The 23,259-nt window shown below is 31.4% G+C and overlaps 2 protein-coding genes across 4 annotated transcripts in view; one reads left to right on the top strand and one right to left on the bottom strand.

Annotated features, from left to right (window-relative positions):
• LOC143045081 (delphilin-like) overlaps positions 1–6,265 on the bottom strand; it is a 61,392-nt gene extending 55,127 nt beyond the window's left edge. The window contains exons 1-2 of the mRNA XM_076217381.1: positions 5,809–6,265; positions 3,943–4,526 (exon numbers count right to left, since the gene is read on the bottom strand). Coding sequence (XP_076073496.1) covers positions 3,943–4,526; positions 5,809–6,181 — 957 coding nt within the window. The 5' untranslated portion in view covers positions 6,182–6,265. The remainder of the gene's footprint in view (positions 1–3,942; positions 4,527–5,808) is intronic.
• A 6,750-nt stretch (positions 6,266–13,015) lies between these two features.
• LOC143045077 (palmitoyltransferase ZDHHC4-like) lies at positions 13,016–22,165 on the top strand. 3 transcript variants are annotated; one of them, XM_076217379.1, is made up of 6 exons: positions 13,016–13,148; positions 14,368–14,516; positions 15,923–15,996; positions 16,380–16,684; positions 20,953–21,197; positions 21,835–22,165. In XM_076217379.1, exons 2-6 carry the CDS (start codon positions 14,388–14,390, stop codon positions 22,156–22,158), a joined length of 1,077 nt encoding a protein of 358 aa, XP_076073494.1. In that variant the 5' UTR covers positions 13,016–13,148; positions 14,368–14,387; the 3' UTR covers positions 22,159–22,165. The 3 variants fall into 3 exon arrangements, with proteins under 3 accessions (XP_076073494.1, XP_076073491.1, XP_076073492.1); XM_076217376.1 differs by lacking the exon at positions 13,016–13,148 and adding an exon at positions 13,164–13,224; XM_076217377.1 differs by lacking the exon at positions 13,016–13,148 and adding an exon at positions 13,190–13,228.
• The last annotated feature ends 1,094 nt before the right edge of the window (positions 22,166–23,259 follow it).

Raw genomic sequence — 23,259 nt, 5'->3', positions numbered from 1 at the left:
GGATGAGCTATACTATAACCTCTCAGTAAGTGTTTTTTTTTACCATGCAGACAGCAGTTTATTTCCAAAAAGGGGCATCACAGTAAAAGATTTTAAAATTCATAACAGCAAAATGGACATTCTTTTCCCAGGGACCTGCTACTGAATGGGAGACATTCAATACTGATTCCAAGTGTGATGTATCCTTCAGACTAGTGAGAAATAGTATTATTTGCACTTCATTTCAGTGAGTTGAATAACTCATAACTATTGTTCTGCATAAACATGATGAATAAAACTTATCTTCTTATAATAGATGAAATAAAATTTACTTTAACAGCAACCTTACAAAGATAATTAAAGCTAACAAAATAACCCTTACCAAAAAGTGCTAACATGTTGCACATAAGTTGCACATAAGATGCTCACGTTAGAAACTAACATGATTGCACACGAGTTTTTTAACATGCAAATTAGGTGAGCATTTTGTGAGCAAAAAAATTGCACATATGAAACTAACCTAATTTGCATGTTAAAAACCTCACGTGCAACTGCTCATATGAGCTTTTGTTTCACATGTGCATTTTATTAGATTGCTCATATGAGCAGTTGCTCGCATGTTGCACACGTGAATATTATAGTTGACCAAAACAAAATGGCTGCTTTAAAAAAGGAATATTTTTCAAATTTAAATGAAAATCTTAAATAATTCAGTTGAAAATAAAATAACTGATAGTACATCATGTTAAAAGAGTTATTCTTTAATTATTGTCAGTTAATTATGATTTTCATATGATTTTTTTTTTTTTTTATTTCAACAATAATCATGATCATGACTAAAAACATAACATTACATTATAAAACTAATAGAGGGACTTGCAAGTTTAGTACACAATGAATGTCTTTGATTAATAAGTACTGCATTTCAAAAAGTTTAAAAAGGAAAAATCTTTATACATGTAGTACTTATTTTGAAGCAACCTATATATATTCCCATAAAGGACTTAAAATTGTAATATATTTCAAAATCTGACACAAAAATGAAAATAATGAAATAGAAATGATAGCTTACAAATAATTAACCACAGCCACACTGGTTTTATCAGATTTCAACAATGCCTTTCTTCAAATAGCACAATATAGGACTTAACATTTTCCATTTCCATCTACCTCCATTTATTGCATGCTTTTCATGAATTTGAATTTACAGGAAGTACATGACTGGGCATGTCATTTTGAAAAAGCTCATATGAGCAATGATGTAGGTTAGTTTTGAATGGTTAGAAGAATGGAAAAACTTTTCAAAGTACAAAACTAAGTTAAACATAAAACTAACATGGATGATAAAAGCTCACCTGAGGTTTGAATTGCACATGTGAGCATTATGTTAGATTTTTGTGGGCACATATGAACTACCAAACTGCACATATGAGCAACCTGATTTGCATACAATTCTTACTTGCATCTCATGTGCTTCACATGTGAAACTTATGTGCTTTTGTTAGCAATTTCTGTAGCTGTTCTTTAATGGAATTATCTACATGTTGAACATTTGTGAAAAGCTTATGAATAATCTTTGTAATATTTCAGGCATAACCTCCCCTTAAATTAATTAATTTAATTGATTTAAATGATTTGATTTTATAGAAGATGATGTTTGGCTGTTTAACATCCAGCAGCAAATTTACATATACACATATAGATAGATAACAAGTAATGTTATGTGGATATAAACCCTGCTTTGTACTTTAAGGCTAACATACTGAGACAGATTTTAACTTGCTAGTTCACAAGATAACAGGCCACTGGAAGACATGTCACCCTACCCAGACACATTATTCTGCCTCAGAGCTGACCAGTCTTTGTTCTTACTCCTTAATGCAGCATGCTCAGTTGAAAAGCAGCTAATACAAATTTTAAAGTCTTTGGTTTGAAATTGCAGGGTCCACACCTAAGACACCCAGCACTGCATAGAATGCTACTACTAAACCACTGAGTCAGTTCAAAATGTGAAAGGCTATTAAAATGAATCTATAGAGTTTATCACAAGATACAAATATATAAAATGTATAATTTTTGTTCTAAACTAGCAAATCAGAATTAAATTAAATCAAAAATTTCAGATTTTTAAATATTGTCTATCGACACAGAGTGTGAGATACAGATTCATTCCTTTGATTCAATCATGTCAATCATATACTCTAACACATATATATCAGACACCTTCTAATGCTGTAAATATATATATGTTAATGTCTATAGGTAAACAGCTGAAGATGTTTTTGGAAAAATCAATGTTAGCACAAAAAAAAGAGGTCATGACATTAATTATTAAGCAATTTTCTAGATAAAAGGAATTGACTATTTGAATAATATTTTAATTAATCATTATAACACCAAAGGTAGACCAAACTACATACCGTAGTTACTTAAGTTATCCAAATGTAATTAAACCTGTAAAGACCTTTTTTTAATAATTGATGATCTGTTTCCATAACAACTACAATAACAATCATGAATCTGTTTTAAGTCAAGCAGAAAATGTATATTTGTTTACAGTTATTTGATCGAAAAAAAATAATATAAAAATTGTTTGATTGTAATCATTGCAAATTGCCTGCAATTTTTTAGGTATTTCCCTTGTGATTTTTTATATTACCATATATGACTGTCATAATTAGCTTTGATGATTTTCCATTAGTACAGCAGTGAGACACTATATTTTGCATGTCTCATGTTCATTTATCTCATTTACAGTAAGACCTGTTTAAATGTAAGACATGATACAAATGAAATTAAGTAATACTATATTCTTAGTTTCTAAGTGACACAAATCATTTTGGTTCGATCTGTTCAACAGGAAAGCATAACAAGAATGTGTTCCCAGTTCACGGATGCCCCACTCGCTCTATCATTTTCTTTGTTCAGTGGACCGTGAATTTAAGGTAAAAATTTGGCATTAAAATTAGAAAGATCATATCATAAGGAACATGTATACTAAGTTTCAAGTTGATTGGACTTCAACTTCATCAAAAACTACCTTGACCAAAAACTTTAACCTGAAGTGAGACAGACGGACGGACGAACGAACAAAAGGACAGATGAATGGAGGCACAGACCAGAAAACATAATGCCCCTTTACTATCGTAGGTGGAGCATAAAAAGCATTGATGAAAGTGACCTTTACAAACACATTGAAGACCTGTTGATGACCTTCTGCTGTTGTCTTCTCTATGATGGGGTTGTTGTCTCTTTGACACATTCCCCATTTCCATTCTCAATTTAACACAGACTACCAATTTGAATTTTTCATTATTTTTTTCTCTTTACTAATGTCAATTTTCCTAAACTTACCAGTCGTTATGAGCATGGGTTCATAAAACTGTAAACAAATCATGTTTGCTTTGAAAATCTACAAGATTACTGCTATAAATTCAGATTTTTTTGTGATGTTTATACTACTGATAAAATTACGATTGAATAGGTTTGGTCAAAATAAAAACTTTTATGTTTAATTTTGGTAGCTGTATTTGTATGCAGCATTTTCTAATTTAGCAAAAAATAATCTGCCTTTACGGTGCATTGTTCAACAATCACAGTAACAAATGCATGCTAAATAAGAATGTGTCCATAGTACACAGATACCCACTCGCAATATCATTTATATGTTCAGAGGAACATAAAATTGGGGTCAAAACTCTAATTTGGCACTAAAATAAGAAAGATCATATCATAGGGAACATGTATACTAAGTTTCAAGTTGATTGGACTTCAACTTCACCAAAATCTACCTTGACCAAAAACTTTAATCTAAAGCAGGATAGACGGACGAACAAAAAAACAGACGAACAAACAGATGCAGAGACGGAAAAACATTATGCTCATATATGATTTAACATGCACACAGACATGAAAGAGATTTTCTGATATTAGTCATATAAAAATACATCTACAAAATTATACCTTATTATGCAGCATTCTAGCTTGTTTTATTCTACTTTTGCCAACCAAAGGTGTACTGTGTTTAGGTAGGCCATTATCTGATTCTCGCATACTATCCTCTGGTCTTAATCTATCAGACCTTGATGACCTCAAATTCCTCTCTGACCTATTTAATGACCTTGAACTCTCTAAATCATGCCTCCTTGTTCTATGAGATGACCTTGAGTTGTGAGTATCAAATGAGTGTGATGACCCTGACCTATCAGATTCATGTCTTTCTCTTTTATGTGATGACCTTGACCTACTGGTGTCATGTGATGCAGATCTATGTGATCCATTGGATCTTTCTGAATCTGACCTTTCTGTTCGATGTGGTGTGTTGGATCTTTCTGAATCAGACCGTTCTCTTCCATATGATGTGCTAGACCTTTCTGATCCTGATTCAATACCAGAACTTTCAGAATTATCTTGTTGTGGTTCAGGTTTAATTTGTTTACTAATAGGTATCAATGATAGTGTCATTCTACGTAATCTGCCCGACAGGAAGTTCTTCATTTCATCTGACCTTTTAACAGTTTGTCCATTCACCTCTAAAACTATATCTCCTAAAACAAACAAAAAAGAGCTTAATTTAGAACATATACTTTCAGCTCTTGAATTTTTGCAGAATATCAATTTTCATCAATCTGACTTTATTCATCTGTTAGCATGGCTTCTTGAAGATAAATATTACAATTGATATTAGCTACAAATAGATTGAATTTTCAGGATTTAGTCAGTGATATTTTAATTTTTGATTTTTGGTGTTTTAACGCCACTTTTAAACACCACATTTAGGCTTTTTTATGGAGGCCAGTTTTTATTGGTAGAGGAAGCCGGAGTGACCAGAGAAAACCATGACCTTCGACAGAAAACTGACAATCCTAGTCAATTATGATTGCACCCACACGAGCAGGGTTCAAACTCAAAACCTCAGTGTTGACTGGCTAACGATTACAGTAGTAACTAGTGATTACAGTAGTAACTACTTAAACCACTCAGCCGCTGAGGCCCTAGGATTCATAGTGTACATGACAGCTAGGACAGAGTCCAACTTAGATAAATAAGCTCCATTATGAAATACAAATCTGTCTTTTGTCAACTAATTACTGTAAATTCAGAAATAATTGAGTGCATTTATTTTTGCGATTTTTCAAAATTGAACAAAATGCGAGTTTAATTATTGCCCTTTCAAAAAATCTCTGTTTACAGATCTATGTTTAAGTGATCAGATTGCGAATTCTTATTGTTGCTATACCCACCCATTGGCATTATTCGCATCAATAAAACCTCACAATAATTTTTGATTTACAGTATATTGATATAATCAAAACATTTACTTTTTAATTCCCTTCAAAAAAGAAATTACTCAATGTTAATCCACAAAAATAATTAATGAAAGAATACCATTAAGGAATTTACAAAACCTTTATTAGAAAATTTCATTACTGCTGATACTGAGAGAACTAAGCTCAATTACAACTATTCCCTGGCACCATTGTGTGTCTAATCCTTCATATATTTTGTTGATACATAATTTAGATTTAGTTATTCAAATGAAATCATGGTGGAAAAAAGATTACAAAGTTTTTCCAAGTTTCATGTATTTTAGTGTGTTTACTAACTAAAAGATCAATGACTTCTAAGTGCTCTTTTTTTTTTTAAGAATTGCTGTCTCATGGACAATTAATACTCCACACAACTTTAAAAAGAAGATGTGGCACGATTGCAAATGAGACATTTCTCCACAAAAGACCAAATGACACAAAAATTAATAACAAAAGGTCACCATATACAGCCTTCATCAATGAGCAAGCCCATACCACACACATAAAATATATTACTTACCAGGTTTCAACCCAGCATCCGTAGCTGGACTCTCGATCTCAACTGACTCTATTGTGACTGGTTTATCTCCCTTTATTTTGAATCCATAACCAGATGTCCTACTGCCTACAAGGTCAACCTGATGATATCTAGAAACCACACCAACTGGAGGAGGTTGCGTTGGACAACTTTTAGCCAACTTCTTCAAGGATTCTAACGACATATTAGAGACATCATGATCTTCTAACTCTAGAATCTGGTCCCCTGCTTTTAAACCTGCATTGTAAGCAACACTTCCATGAACAACATAGGCCACAAAACAGGGACCATCACCAACAATGTCAAATCCATAATGTTTTGGCCATTTATTGCTGGAAAATGTTTTCAATGGCATTTTTGCTTCTACTTTTCTGTTTGTGTTTCTTTTTATTAAACTGCACTACTTATATGCAACTGTCATCAAGTTATTTTACCATACATCCACTTTTGACATCCTAAAAATAAAGCATTTCAAACTTAAACACAATCCTCTTTATATACTGTGGAGTCACTATTATTCGTGGGATACCAATTTTCATGGTTTTTGTAGGTACTAGTGAACAACGAATTCAAATATTCAACAAATTACAAATTTTACATAGGCTTTGAATGCGGAAATTGGTAAAACCACAAAATCAAATATCCTCAAAATGCAAGTTTTCATCAATCAACGAAAACTTATACCAAAAAAAATAGATGAATCCATAGCATTTGGTAGTGTTAATAACTACAGAAATTATTAACCATAAGAATATTGAACATAAAATTTATACAATATGATCAATGCTTTGGGGACATTCCTCCCATTTTATAGTAAACTATAAACAAAGTCATACAATGTAAAAACCATATATATATATTTATATTATTTATACCCATCAATTCAATTTTCATGTTTTGATGTTTGAAAATAAAAAATTGTTTCATTTTGATTAAATCAATACTAAAAGTGACAGAAACACACAGGTTTGATTTCTCTTTGATAGCATTGTTAATCATAGAGATTCTAGTTTCTGACAGATATCATTTATGCAATATTTTAGGTGACATTTTTGGTTGCAAATTTGACAGCAAAAAAAAATGTATCAATACACCTTGCTGCAACATTGGAGCATGATATGCCTATTCCTCTTTTTATTTCCACAATTAAACAATGCAATATATTTTTCCTGTAAGATATACAATAGAACACATGTAGCTCTTGGTCCTGTGACCTTGGCATTTGATTGATTAATTGATTGGGATTCAACCCACTTTCAACACTATTGTGCTATTTCATAGTGGTCAGTTTTTATTGGAGGAAGCTTGAGTGCCTGGAGAAAACCATCAACCTTTGGAAAGGAAAACTGAAAATCCAAGTCAATTGAGACTGGAGTCTTAAATGCACCTGCCCTATGCAGTAATCATACTCACAACTTCAGCACTGACAGGTTATTGATACAGTTGTTTGACTACTTAAAATGCTCTGGCATCAAGTTTCATTTGACATATATATTGACCATCAACCCAAAGGTCTTGCGATAGATACATGTAGCAATCTAATCGACTAAAATCTCAACACTCTAAGGAAATTCGTCTTAAGATTGAATTAAATGTGTTCATTTGATTTTAAACAAGAGACTCTCAAGAGCCTGAATCACTCACCTTGATTTTTTGGCATTTATCTTTCGTTTAAGATCTAGAGTTTAAGTGTCCAACTTCATCGTAGTTTGTTTTTTAAAACAAATTGTGTAAAATTGTCCTTAAAGGGAAATAACTCTTTAAGGGGTCAATCAACAATTTTGGTCATATGAACTTATTTGTAGATCTTACTTTGCTGAACATATTTGCTGTGTACAGCTTCCCCTACAGAAAAAAAAGTTGAGGGCCAGTTGATGGCCATGTGGCGGACAGTTGAGGGCTAGCTGTTTTAAGCAAAATAGTTGAGGGCTAGGTGTTGAGCATCTTAGCTCAACTCAAACCTGGCCAAGCAGTGTATGTTGGATAGATGTCGCTCAACTGGCCCTCAACTTAAGCTGGCCATTAAGTTGAGGAAAAGTTGAGCAATTGATCTTTGGTTTTCATATAGTTGAGCAAAAGTTGAGCATTCAGACTTTGAAATTTTTGTAGTTGAGCAAGAGTTGAGCATTCAGACTTTGAAATTTTTGTAGTTGAGCAAAAGTTGAGCATTCAGACTTTGAAATTTTTGTAGTTGAGGAAAAGTTGAGCGTTCATACTTTGATTTTTTTTATATAGTTGAACAAAAGTTGAGCAATTAGAAATATGACCTGGTGATATAAATGTTATGTGCCATCTGTTTTATCTGTCTTTAGTGCAAATGGACAGGAAGTATTATTATAAATGTACACAAAGTTTGAGGCAAAATTAAGGGAAGCACATGTTTTTATACATTTTTCTGTATTTTAACTTAACTAAATCTTTGACATAAAGATAAAAAACAAACAGTATTTCTTTTATTATAAGATATATCAAATATTCAAGATTGAGGTAATTAACAGTTATTATTAGGGGCAAATCTCAAAGTGATCACACTGTCACAATACCAAAAAGAACCTCAAACATTTAAAATTTGAACTGGGTTTGAGCATGCACATGGCAAGCAAAGATGTCTTCTAGCTATCATGAATAAAATATGAATTTTACAATGAATCTAGATAAAAAAAAGTTACAAATAACTGTATTGACATTGATAAGTGCAGTGTATTCTTCTGATGACATGACTCTTGGATTTAGGAAGATTGATGTTTTAACACATATTTCTGGAAACATCTTTTGGTAAGTGACATTGGACAAAATATTGGATTAGATTTGATTTCCACCATTTTGAATAAGTGTATAGTTATGCTCTTTTAGTTCAAAATAGTGATATGAAAAGTGTTTTCTTTATAAACTTTAAAGAGTGAAGAAAAAAAATGAGAAAAGGAATTTATGCATTAATTTATGTATTGTCAAAATGTGTAAGACAGGAGACATGTTTATCTTATTATTAAGACAATTTGTTTAAGAAAGTATTACTAATAAAATAAGAATATTCTAATATAATGAATTTGGTATAAAACTAGAGATCTATTCTTATTTGCTAGATAACTTCTAAAAAGCAAGGACAAAGCATTCATGTAGTCTGTTGTGAGTTGAGGTTTTTCAGCAGTATTTTGGCTATAAAAATACACAATTTTAAATTATTTTTTCTATAATGTGTAGTCATCAGTGTGCAATTACCACACAATGCTCAACTTTTAAAGACCTAGCCGTCAACTTTTAATGACCTGGCCCTCATCTATTGGCCACCTAGCCCTCAACTTTTAATGACCTGGTCCTCAACTGTTGGCCAGGTAGCCCTCAACTCTAATTTCTCAACTGTTGGACACCTAGCCCTCAACTATGATATTTTCTCAAAGTTGCTCAACTAATTTGCATAAAGTTGAGCATTGATAGTTGAGGGCTACCTAATTTGCATGGCAAAAATCCAGCTAGCCCTCAACTAATTGCTCAACTGATGGCCAGCTAGCCCTCAACTGGTGGCCAGTTGAGCAATGCAGTTAGCCTAGTGATCATTTTTTCTGTATGGGTTATCTTTATCATTTATACTATTCAAGATACATGTAATAACCAAAAACTGCAAAATTTCCTTAAAATTACCAATTTAGTGGCAGCAACCCAACAATGGGTTATTAGATTCATCTGAAAATTGCAGGTGAGTCTGGTCTGATAGAACTTAACCTTATGAACACTGTTACCTAATGCCAGATTTGCTCTAACTGTTTTGGTTTTTAAAATACAAGCCAAAAACTGCTTTTTACCCCTATGTTCTATTTTTAGCCATGGTGGCCATGTTGATAAAACAGAAAAGGAGATGGTTCCGGAAGGGTTAAAATCGGCCCTGATTTTTTTCTGTTTTTTTAATCGGGCCAAGAAATTACAAATTTCAACTAGAAATACTTGTGATAATACTATTAAGACAAAAATAGTTTTTCTGGCACTTTCCATTACAATTTATGGAGCTATGACCCCTTAAATAAACATTATTAGTATTAAAAGGTCAATTTTGGTAATTTTTTCCCATAATTAGGTCTTTCCACTTTTCTGTGGAAAGACCTATTGTTTTTCTTCTGATTATTTTTTTTTTTTTTTTCTTCCGCCAAATTTTGTTCTTGCGATAAACATTTGTTTTGCAATATGTTGCTTAGATATTTGGTATATGATATCCAACAGTTTATGCGCCTTTGAAATTTACACCGTGTAACCGAATACTTTTCTTTGTAGGAGTTATCTCCCCAAACACTGTTTTCCTTGTGTCCACTACTCCTACGCAACCGTAAAAGATTACAACAAATTTATTTTATAAAATTGCTCATTATATCCTTCACATGGTTTGTCCAATTTTGACCGAAGCAATATGAACGCTCCATATGAGAGTTATTTCCCCTTATGCATTTGATATAAGTGATATGCATTTCTATCTTGTAAACCATAAGTGATAGAGACTTAGGATCTTTTGATTTGAGGTCCTTGGTGCAAAAAAATGAAAATTAGGTCAAGGTCAAAGGTCAAGGTCATATTCTAATTTTTGAATTTGGCTTATTTCCACTCATTTCCAGAAACCGTATAAGATATCGACAAATTATTTTTTCTAAATTGTTAGTTGCGACATGTCGTAACACGTAAATTTTGATTGCAAAGGTACGTTGAACGTAAAAGGGAGTTTTCTCCCCTCTTGTATTTAAAAATACGCGTATGGTGATATAACTCATTAACCAAATATAATTAAGACCTATGGTCTTTTGATTTGAGGTCCTTGGTTTATGACCTTGAAATTGATCTCAAGGTCATAGCTTAATTTGACGTTCTAGATTTTGACCTTTGCTTCTACCTCATATTTATACATGATAAAGCCATGAGACTTTTGGCAAAAGGTATCAAACCATTTAACCTTGAAAATAACAACAGGAAGTGACCTTGTGTAAACCGGAAGTAGCTATTTTTTGTACTTTATTAATATAAAAGTATATAGAACCAGATATTTTTGGAATCTGTCAATTAAATATTCAAATATTATCGAAAGTAACATTTTTTAAAATTGGAAGTAACAAATTATCTCCCTTTTTTGAAAAATATTGTATAGAAACCATATATTTTTGGAATCAGCGTACAATAAGCTATCATTTGACGATTGAAATGACACTTTAAACTTAATTTTACAACTTTCATATTAAAATACATTGTTTTTGGTGGAAAGACCTTCAATTGTTCTCTGAACAATTGGTTTTTAATTTTAATTGTTTTTGGCATAATTAACCTTGGCCCCCATCTACGATCCAAAATGTTTTTATATTGATGAAATCTATATCAAAATTGGAATCTTTTGGTTACAACACATTTTGGATCGTAGTTGGCGGTCAAGGTGTTTCTAAACTTTTTAGGTCTGAAAAATGCACAAAATCATCATATTTTGACAAAATGTCCCAAATGGGCTTACTTTTGAGAATATTATGTACTTTTATGAAAAGAACTGATATATTTAGCATTTAGACTTTTGAAGTAGACCCATTTATGAATTAAATTGAGACCTTTTTGGTGTTTTATGATGAAGTTGATATTTAATGCCATTTTGTGCCATAAGTGACCTTTAACACAAACTTTATTCTAGACACCCATAGGACCATTCAGCTTAAGTTTGGTTGGAATTGGTTCAGTAGTTGCAGAGGAGAAGATGTTTTAAATAGTTTACACCAGACGGACGATGATGACGGACGCCAAGTGATAACTAAAGCTCACAGATCCTTTAGCACGGTGAGCTAAAAAGGTGAAGAATAAACTAAAATTTTCATTATAGGGCAAGAACTCTACTACATGTAGTTGTAAATGGTCAATTTATAGTTCCAGACAACCTGCTGCAATTATTTGCACCTGTTTTACTTAGTCAGGAATTGGATGTTCATGAATTGCAGTAGTTGCCTTTTGTTGATGTGGTTCATAAATGTTTCTTGTTTTTTGTATTGATTAGACCGTACATTGGTTTTCTTGTTTGAATGCTTTAACACTAGTCATTTTTTATGCCCTTTATAGCTTTCTGTTCAGTGTGAGCCAAGGCTCCATGTTGAAGACAGTTCATTTTTGTACTTTGACCTATAAAAATAATGGTTTACTTTTATAAATTATGACTTTGATGCAGAGTTGTCTCATTGTCATTCATACCACATTTTCTTAAACATGTATCTATGTAAGTAAATTGTAGATCATGTGTTGCTGATACTTTTACTATTTTGTCCCTCTTTACTTTCAAGGTAGTCTGAAGCAAAGTGCAGTAACAGATCTATTTGTTAGCATTAAGCTGAGATTCTTTTTTGGTGAACATGGTGAAGTCATGGAACTTAGTGTATCCTACGTATACAGAAGATTTTGGGAGGGTATGACACAATGCTCTTTTTTCAGGACCCCTTCACTTTTTTGTAAGACCTGTTGGTACAATGTCCATCTTCCCTAGTATTAAATATTTTAAGCCATGGAGACCATTTCAATTTATTTCCATTTTTATAATAAATTGCCTATTAACAAATGATGAATTAAGTCATTTGTAAGTGATTCACTTATTATAATGATACATGGTTTATATAAAATTGTACTGAAAATAATGGCAACAAAATTGACTAAAGGTTTAGAACCCTGAAACACCAAAATCAATTTACAACATCCAATTTTATTCAACGATCCACATGCAGTCATTCCAGTCACAAATGATTCTGCCTGTGTATATATAGCAAGATCTATTATTGTAATTCCACCTTTCAAGAGGTAAGGTTATAAACTTACCAAATCAGAAACAAATGTAAATGTTAAACAGATTAACATTCATCTTAATCCACCATAGATATGTATAAGAAGTGTTTACAATCCATAGCATCATTGAATTATCTAAAAGCACTCACAAACAGTTGTTTGCATTTAACAAATTCGATTGTTTAGGTAAATCATCCCTTTATATTTCAAACAGCACTATCTTTGAGGTAAAAATCACTTATTCACATTATCAAAAGTTATAAGAGGATCTTTGATTGATCAAAATGACATGTATACAGTTATACAGTACATGGATGTGTATCAGTACAAATAAAAATATAATTATTTGTAAGTTTCTTATTGGTTATCTTTTGTGTATTAATTACAGGTAAAACAATGAAGACGATGCATTGATTATCGATGAAGCTGACTTGATTTCACTGAGGTTAAAGACTATTGGGTCATCAATAATTCAGCACCGCTGGTGAAAAGCATCTGTTTAGTTTTGGAAAGTCCGCCAAATCTAGGAACTCTTTTATTTGGAGGTAAGGACTTCGGAACCTCTCATGAGTTTTCCTAAGAAAATTACAGACGATAAGTTTGGCGAGAACTGGAAAAATTGTAGGTCTCTAAATATTAAATTCCATTGTGTTAAAGTGAGAAAACCATGTATTTTACTATGAAAGTGATTATAAGTTGAATGAACTTCATGAAAATGTCAAATGTCACAATCGAATTTTGTGTTTGTTTGATACAAAACTACAAGAAAACATTGACATTATTGTGTTGTTAATGTCTAATGATTGAGTAATTTGGAATCCAGACTTATTCATGCATACCCTTGTTCTTGTTTACACTCATCCCTGATGGCCCAATGTCTGATTCTGATCTTGACCCTGATCATACGTATCTGCATTTAGGTCCTGGTTTTCAGTTTAGTCCTAGTGAAGACGAGCAATTTTTTAATAAAATTAATGTTCTCCGATTACATTGGCACCCAACTTAAAATTCCACATTGGTAAGAGAGGAATTCTAGCTATGGTATGGTTGTGTGAGAGTCATACATGTCATAATGGTATGATGACTCTTGAGGTGGGGAAAATGTGACGGGATTGCTTCTCTTAAAACATGTGGTAGATACTTAATAGTGAGCAGTTGAGCTAAGGAAGTATTTATTTAGCTCAGTCAGTTCACACGCTGCCTTGTAACACAGACTCACTCATCTGGTCCCGTGTTCAAGTCCTGGTGGATACAAAGATGATTTTGTATGTAGAATCATGCTTTCCCGTTACACAAGCACAAACATATAAGGTCTTAAGAGCTTTTAAAACCGACAGAGCAACTATAAAACAAAACATACATATCAAGTCATGCACACATAAATTAAACATAGTAAGCAAGAGATCATATCAATATATAAACATGCAACACAAAAGTTCTTTAAAAGGTCCTAAAAGTTAAAAACACTCTGAAGCATGCACTTATGAGATAAAAACACAAAAGCATAAATAAAATGGTTTGCACATAAAAAGCACAGAGATAATAGTTAAGGAATTCAGATTACCACAAAGCAGCAGAAGCACTATAGTTGATGTAGTTAAGAAACTTGACCATGTTGACAAAATGACAAAGATTCATAAATTTAAAAAGGACTACTAGCAGTTACTGACATGCCAGTTCCAGACCTCAAAACTTAGATATTTTTATATTTATATACATGTATGCTTTATATTTTATGTCCAACATAGTGTTTTCTTTTTTTAGACTCATGCACTGATCAGAAAATGGAATTTCTTCAAATTGTCATAATTTATGTCCTGCTATTTTTCTTGTCAGTCGGATTATATTTCTATAGAGATTCAGCAATACTAAGGACAGGAATAGTAGGCAAAATATGTACCATAATTTCATCGGTATGTATTGGTAAATAAATTAAAATTGTTGTAAATACATTAACATTCTGAATTTCACGCCTAGTTGTCATCATACATGTACTTGCAAACATTTGCTGACAAAGTAAGAGATTTGTTTTGTACTTTAACATGTTTAAATAAGAAATATTGAAATGATTGGATCATAAATATACTTGTTAACTTGTGTCACTGATAACTATAAGCTTCAAGTACAAATACAAATACTGTTCATTATTATTCGTTGAATACCAATTGAATTTAAAGTAGTCTTTAACATTATTTTCACTTTCTTTAACAAATTGTCTTTTGACAAATCTATAGACCTGAACTTTCATTCCCTTCGTCATATCTTTATCAGAATTTTTCATTCCCTTTGACATATAAATCTGTTTCAAAACCTTGAATTTTATTGATATATACCAAGGATTTAAATTTCTTTTGTTTTCACATAAAATTGAGACCTCAAGGTTTAGTTTTTTACTAGTGTTGTCAACGGTTAACCAGTTAACCGCTCAAAATACCTAATACCAAAAACGCTAATCGGTTAACCTGACTTTTTTTTTCAATTTTAATAGATTTGATATAAATTTTTATTGAAGTCATTAAATAGTTATGTTTTATATAAAAATTATGGTGGTAATTGATTTTACAGATCAATTATCCAGTATATTGATTGCTATAGTTAATAAAAAAACATAAAATTAATTAGAACTTGTCTATCAGCTCGGGGCAAGATCTTAAGGAAACATAATTAGTATACATGTTTTTTTAACAGTAACTTTAAATCAGTAATAAGATTAAATTTTTTGATGTACTTCATTATTTCATTTTTGATCTAATACTGTGTAGACCTACATCTGAATGTGTAAGGCTTTGTCATGCATCAAATGAAATTATAACTCAAAAATTGCAAAATTCAAACCAATGTATACTTTTTAGTACGAGTAACATTCTTAATCAGTTCAAATTGAAACGGAGACACTCAGTGAGCAAGAAAAAATGAAACAATCATCGATTTCAGACATATTCAATTCTTCAAAATTCAGAAGGTTTTTTTTTAATTTTTCAATCTGAAGTTAGTACAAATGACATAGTTGATACGGTGTATTTGATTATCAAAAGTCAAACTTTGCCAGGAATCCTCAAAGACAAGCCTTATAATGCCAAAGGACTTTCTTCAATTCATCATATTATAAAAACATAACTTTATGACTTTGTTGGGAGGTTGTCACATGACATTGACACTCGTACCACATCTTCTTATATATATTTTTAGGTTACTATAGATAAGGCCTTTAAACATCAACTTTAACTACCGGTTAACCGGTTAATCTGTTAAAAGATTATAAGAGTAACTGGTTAGACAAAAGTGTACAATTTGACAACACTATTTTTTACCTTTTTAGGCAATCAGGATTGCAGTACCAAAAAGTTTAACAATGGTTTTATACAATGCTTCACAGTATTTTCTGTACACAAGGTAAGATCTGGAATAAAAAGAGTATATTATAGTCACTATCAAGCTGAAGAACAGCAATGTAAATGTTTGTATATTCTGAAAAGTTGATATTTCGGGCACATGGTCTTTCTGTACCTTAGTGATTATCTTTTTAAGAGTTATATCGATAAGAAATTTATCTCGTAATATTTGACTTTTTATAAGTATTTATCTCACAAAATTTTTAAAAATGGGTTTTTTTTTAAGTACAGGTTTCAAGGAGCTGTTATTTTTTTTTTTTTTTTTTTTTTTATAGGAAATGACTTTTGCTTTTAAAATTAAGAATGAAAAACTACAAACATTCCTTAGTTGCATTAGTTTAAATATTCAGTAATTAAAAAAAGATATATAACTTTTTTTTTCAGAAACCAGTGTATGAAAGTATTATTTGGAGTGTTAGTACTAGCTGGTAACATTATATGTATCATGGACATGTTACCACTTCTTTACAAGTATCTACCAGATCAAAACCATACATTGATACCCATTATAAATGCCTTTGCCAGTTTATACTTCTTCCATAAATGTTGTAATGGAGATCCAGGGGAGATTACTCCATTAAACTTAGAGAAATACCAGTCAGTCTATCCATATGATGAGAGAATGTATGTACCTAATGCTAAATGTAGGACTTGTAAATTTGTGAAGCCAGCAAGATCAAAGCATTGTAGTAAGTTATGAAATGATTGAATAGTGTTGGAATAGATGTTTTCATGCCCCTGCTGTAGTGATAGGGGCATTAAGTTTACCCATGTCCATATGTTCAAAAGTTGGTTTTCATTCAGGTTTTTGGGATACGATTGCTTTCAAGCAATCTGTAGACTTATACCAGTGGCTCAGGACAATGCCCTCACGTCAATCGTTTTATTCTAAACATTAAGGACCATCTCAGATTCTTATGATTGTCTTGGTTTAAAAGGTAAAAACAAACAAAGGTAATGAACTCAAACAACTTTCCTATATTGTTCTTTTCATAACCTTCATGTTTAATATTTCCCTTTGACTTATATGCATGTTTTTAACAACACGGAAAATCAGAATTAAGCAGTATTTATATTTAGTGTTTTTATAAATTTAGAAACACGTCAGAGGGAATTCCCCAGTTGTGATAAAAATGCGAGAGCTCTCTGAATTCCGATAAATCTATTTCTGTCATATAAGAACTGAAGTGGGGTTTTACTTATATGTCACCATTATTAAACTGATATTTGATATTGTACTTCCATGAAAAAAAATAGAGAACCATTTAGGTTTAATATTATAAGTTCTTACTACAGGGTTTGTTTAGGTAATTCTGCGCATGCGTATAGTTTTCTTAACTTCTGGATTCCCCACTAAATTGATTAATTTATAACTCATGGGATCCTTTCTATGTATGTCTGCTATTGAAGATTATTGTTGTTGCATAATTTTAAATCATATGCATCATTTAAATTAAAATAAATTTAGTCCACATCGTAAAGATTTACTTTAACACTCGTTTGGCCGAAATGGATTCTTCCATATTACGTTTCGAGTTGCCTCCCTTCCGGAAGTTACTTCCGTGAATTCTGAATCAACGACATGTTCAGAAAAATTAACTCGTTCTGTCGATAAACGTGGTATCAGGTTCGTTTGTGCCCAATACACTTTCACACCCTACACGTTCGCACACAAGGTCCGTTCGCACTCTACACGTTCGCGCCCAATTTTAAATCAAATTCCAGTTGAATAATTGGAAAATCCTGATTGTTGTTATAAATTGATTTGGTGTAAGTAAAACATTCAAGATTTTAAATGAAAAACACAAAAGATAATAATTGTTTTTAACAGCTTGGTCCCTTTGATCTGAAACAATAAAATATAGATAATACACTATTGTAACCAAAACATGATAAAATGTATTCAACACACAAAAAAAACGTAGTCAGAATTTCACTTTATTTTGAAACAAGTCAATGAAACAAAGTTATAGCAATACACTTACCAAAACATGATTAAGAGTTATTCAACACAAAATAAACCGTTGACAGAATCCCACTTTACTTAGAAAGGATTTTTTTTTTAACAATACACTATCAAAAACATGATTAAAATTTATTCAACACAAAAAAAAAAATGCTGTCTCACTTTATTTTGAGACAATGACAACAAATATAAGAATACACTTGCCAAAACTTGATTACAAAGCTATAGTTATTAAACACAACACCAATTAAATTGGGCGGGAACATGTAGGGTGCGAACGGACTTTGGGTGCGAATATGTAGGGTGCGAAAGTGAAAGGGGGCGAACATGAGTGGGTGCGAACGTGAATGGGCCCTAACGGACCCGGATTCGATAAACGTCGTAACGATCGCAATTTAAACCGAGGAAAGTGTACGGAAAGGAGTCATGATCACTGACCCAAAGGAAATTAAATATTTTAAAGAGTTAGGAATGGGGTTCCTCCTAGAATTAATGTAGGAAAATAGGTGATAAGATACGAAGTGAAAAATTATACTTCTCTCACTCTGAGTCTCAGTGACTGCTGTGGAAAGTAAACTTGGAATTGATAGTACAAAAATAAAACACAATAGGCCTAAGTACATTGTTCATACACTTTTAACCGGTATTGGCTATTTTGTAACTATTCAGATTACGTAAATTACATTTTGCATTTGCAGTTGAATTAGTTTTGAAAATAATATTATCCAGCTACATGTATACATGTGTCAATGAAAACAATGGCAATCGTATCCCTCAGAGCAATCTGCTCTTTGATTATTCATTAACTTTAGTTTGCCTCAACCAAATGTTATGAAAATTATTCACAATGCTTATTACCACAATTCACAAATCAATGTCACTTAAACCCTTTTAGAGTTATGGGCTTTTACAAATAAAATATATGCTGCACTTTTTGTTTCTGTTGTCTCACTTTATTTTTTAATGTAAACAATGTAGAAAGACACATTTATTTTACTCCACTAATCAGTATTCCTAGATATTAATTTATATTCAGCATACATCTCATACTGCAGTTCTTAACATGTTAAAAAGTTTTAAGTTAAAGTTCTCTCATAACTCTCGGTCAAAACATTCAAAGAATTATGCCCAGATGAAAATTTATGAAAGTGAATATTTGCCAAACAAAATTAATTCATTATTGAATGTTGAATTATGTAAGTGGTATTAGGCAATTTAAAAAAAAGGGAAAATTCAAACACCATAGATTATATTAGATATTTAAAATTTTGTGTTAGGTTCCATAAGATTATAATGGGAGATAATCTTGTTCTGCCTCTATAATTTACATTTAAGTTGCCTCCCTTTGCATAATATTTCAAGAGTAGGAAGTTTATATAAACTTTTGGAGATCTAAATAGTGTAAAATTGTTTTGCTTTATAAATAAATTCTGGATTTTCTACATGTATTTATAAAATGAAAATTTTCGAAAGATAGTATTGCTAAAAATAGTTTTAGCTTTATCCAAATATTGTGACCTAGAAAGTTCAAATCTGAACATGAATTTTATTGAGATTAAGCATTATTGAAGAATAAGGTTTGATAATTCTAGAAGGGATTGTTTCATTTAGAATAGTAATAAAGGATTGTTTTATTTAGCAAAAGAAAAAGAAAAACATTGTCCGTAATATTTTGCAGCTCACTGCATTTTTTATTCAGATAGTTTTTTTACCAATGATTATATTTTTTAATTGCCTGTATATCTTCCTAAAGATATTGATTTGAAAGCTATTTGCAATGTTTGTAAATTGGATCCAATATTTTAAATATTTGAAATTTAAAAATATTTGTGGACAGATAGATTAGAAGAATTAAACTATTTGATTTAGAGGTCTTGATATGCCTTCAAGCCTTTTCCAAATATATTTTTAGAAATTATTGCAGTATTCTATATTTAGTACTGAGAATTTTATTGTTTTACATTAAGTGAATAATATTTGAATCCTTGAATGATAAATTTAATATTGTATGCTATGTTGAAATAGATACTTCCTTGTCCTACTGTTAATTTTCTGATTGATTTTGGTGTAATATTTTGACAGAATTGAAATCAGTTTAGATTATTTTTTAAATGTGTGGTTTGCTTGTTACCCATTGAATTAGAACTTAAACCATCAATATTGTTTTAATTTCCCAATGTATAAAGCAATGTTGTATTAATCAAACATTCTTATTTATTAAAAAAAGAAGATGTGGTATGATTGCCAATGAGACAACTCTCCACAAGACACCAAATGACACAGAAACTAACAACTACAGGTCAACTTATGGCCTTCAACAACAATCAAAGCCCATATGTTGATTTGTTTATTTCATTGTATAGAAGTGAGCATTAGATGCAATGTACATCTATATAAGCTTGCCTTTTAATATAGCAATATTTCTTTCAAAATTCTGAAATATAAAAAAAAATAATAAGGAAATAAAATCAACTCAATTAAACTTCCTGCAATGTCAAAAGTCCAAAGAAATTATTGGTCCTGTGGGTTGGGTGGTTGGGTTGAGGTTACCAGCTCAATATGTACAATTTCATGTTGGGTGTAAAGTTTCAAGTTTACTAGCAGATATCAAATTTCATCTTGGAATTTAGTTTTAAAGGATCAAATATGATCATAGATTTCCTATAGAAATAATGGATTAAAGAATGAATTAGATCCTATTTGTTAATATAATCTTTAGAAAATATCAAAAGAACTAAGGTTGTGTATTAATGGCACAGCAGTTTCAAATTATTCTTAATATAGAAAAAACATGTGAGTTTCTATCCCTGATAATCAACCACATACAATGACATGAATACTATAAACAATTAAGATCAGATCTAAATTCAATGATTGCTTGTTTCAGAAGTTCCACTTGCAAACATTTCTTATCAAAACGAATAATCAAGGATAAATGCAAGCTCAAAGAAATGTAGTATGCCATAAAACTGTTTATTTTTCTATTTTTAGGTATTTGCAACAGATGTGTACATCGCTTTGATCATCACTGTTTATGGACCAACAATGATGTAGGGGGCCTAAATCATGGCTACTTTGTTTTGTTCTTACTCACTATGATGTTTAAATGTATATGGGGATTTTATATCGGTATCAAGAGTTTAGTTTTATATACACAATACCACAGATTGTTAGAGACACAAGTGATGACATCTAACGGAGAAATGAAACAAGTCACATATTCTATAGTACTACAGGTAATTTGTCATACTATGAATTTAAACCATATTTTATGAAACAGGTGTTTTTGATATAAAAGTTTTGGAATAAGATTGATGAAAGGAGATGTTGGGTATACTTCAATGAAGCAGCAACCAAAAAAAAATAATATCAAAGATTTTTTTACTATACATATGCATTGTTATTGAAATTTATGAAACATATTTTGACTGGAGAAGAGAAACATCCAAACATAAAATTAGCATTGGTATTATTTCTAAGCTTAATGCAGGCATGGCAGGTGCACAATATATAATTTTGGGAAACTAGAATTTCGTTTGAATCCCAGAATAAAGACATGGTAAAAGGATGACATAAGAGAGGTGAGAAATATCAAATGAATATAAAAACGTGTATGTTGAAAACAAACTGACAATGCCATAGGGAAAAACGAAAATAACAGAAAAAACAACATTCCACAAGACACAACATAGAAAACTAAAGACTAATGAGCAACACTACCAAAAACTGAGGAGGAGTGATCTCAGATACTCCAGAAGTATGAGCAGTTCCTCCTCCACATTTGGTACCCATTGTGTTACATAAGTTTTTTTATTAGAAACTAACAAATCTTTATGCTATGCTAAGACTACACCTTCCTTTTTTCTTTTTCAGCATCTGTTTATGCAGTTTCCACGACTTGTCTTTATAGTGACATCTTTATTCTTTCTGATTATTTTATTGGGAATATTTACAATTTATCATGTCAATGTGGTATTAACCAATCGGACTACAAATGAGAGGTATAAAGCTGCAGAATTGGAACCAATCAATATTGACTCAAAAAGACTCTCGAGCAATAAATCTAAGTTGCAAGCAGGCATGAAATTAAACAAGAATATCAAAACAGTTGAGAATTTATATGATAAAGGAATAATAGGGAATATATATGACACATTTTGGCACAGAAGTATAGTGAAGAAAATAAAATTTAGATAAAATACCATGTAATGTTTTAATATTTTGCCTGATGTACAGTCAAACCTGTATATCAAGGTTAGTATTGGAACCATCATATTAGAGGATTGACCTTTAAATTGAGGTTGAAAATGCATAGGTATTATGCATTTTTAATGTGACCTGCCAAGACCGGTTTTAGCTAAGTCAACGTTTTGTTGCCTGTTTGACTGTATGCAAATTGACTTGTTGCTGTAATCCTTTAGAACATAATTGCCTGCCAGAATGTCAAAACAGTTTTAAAAACCAATGGAAATTGATTTGTTTTCAAAAAAATTAGAATGTTTTCAAACAAGGCCTTTACATGGCACTGCAACTTGTTTCATTAGATATAAGTTTTTTTTTATTTTAATTTATTTTTTCTTAGCAAGATTATTTAGACTGAGTTGTTATATCTTTTATTTGTTTATTGGTCACTGCCGCAAGAAGGCACAGGGGACTTGGATTTACTGTAAATTTGTTTGACTGTACAGTCATGTAAGTACTCTAAGGCAACCTTTTTTTGTCTTAATATAGTCTTAATATATATTGCTTTGCCCCTAAAAAGTCATTGAGACAAGATTGAGGCATGCATTTTCTGGCATATCAGATTTTAAAAAGTGGGAGTATACTGTTTTATCTCTCATCTATCATTCCATCCATCAGTCTGTCCATCCCATGAATATTTTTCGTCACATTTTTCTCAGGAACTACACAACAAGGATTTCTGAAATTTGGTTTTAGAGTTTATATAAGTCAGCTATACAGTGTGATGCGTTTTCAGATTCATAACTCGACAACTTACTGTTTACCGAACACTTACATCCTTTTACACTTGACATCCTAGTTGAAAATTTTCATCACATTTTTCTCAACAACTACATTACAAGGTTTTTCTGAAATTTGGTTTCAGGGTTTATATATGTCAGCTATACTGTGTGATGCATTTTCAGATTCATCACTCAACAACTTCCTGTTTACCATCAAGTATTTGGGTGGGGTATCGTCAGTGAGCAGTATCTCACAGTTTCACTTGTTTGTTATGGGGAAAATTTCAATGTTAAGTTTTCTTCTAAAGTTAGTTTGAAAGGGACTGCTTGTGAT

The sequence above is a fragment of the Mytilus galloprovincialis genome, chromosome 9 (genome assembly GCF_965363235.1).
Source record: "Mytilus galloprovincialis chromosome 9, xbMytGall1.hap1.1, whole genome shotgun sequence".
Classification (NCBI taxonomy): domain Eukaryota; kingdom Metazoa; phylum Mollusca; class Bivalvia; order Mytilida; family Mytilidae; genus Mytilus; species Mytilus galloprovincialis.
Note: the sequence above shows the minus strand (reverse complement) of the source record. Positions and strands in the feature narration are given on the sequence as shown.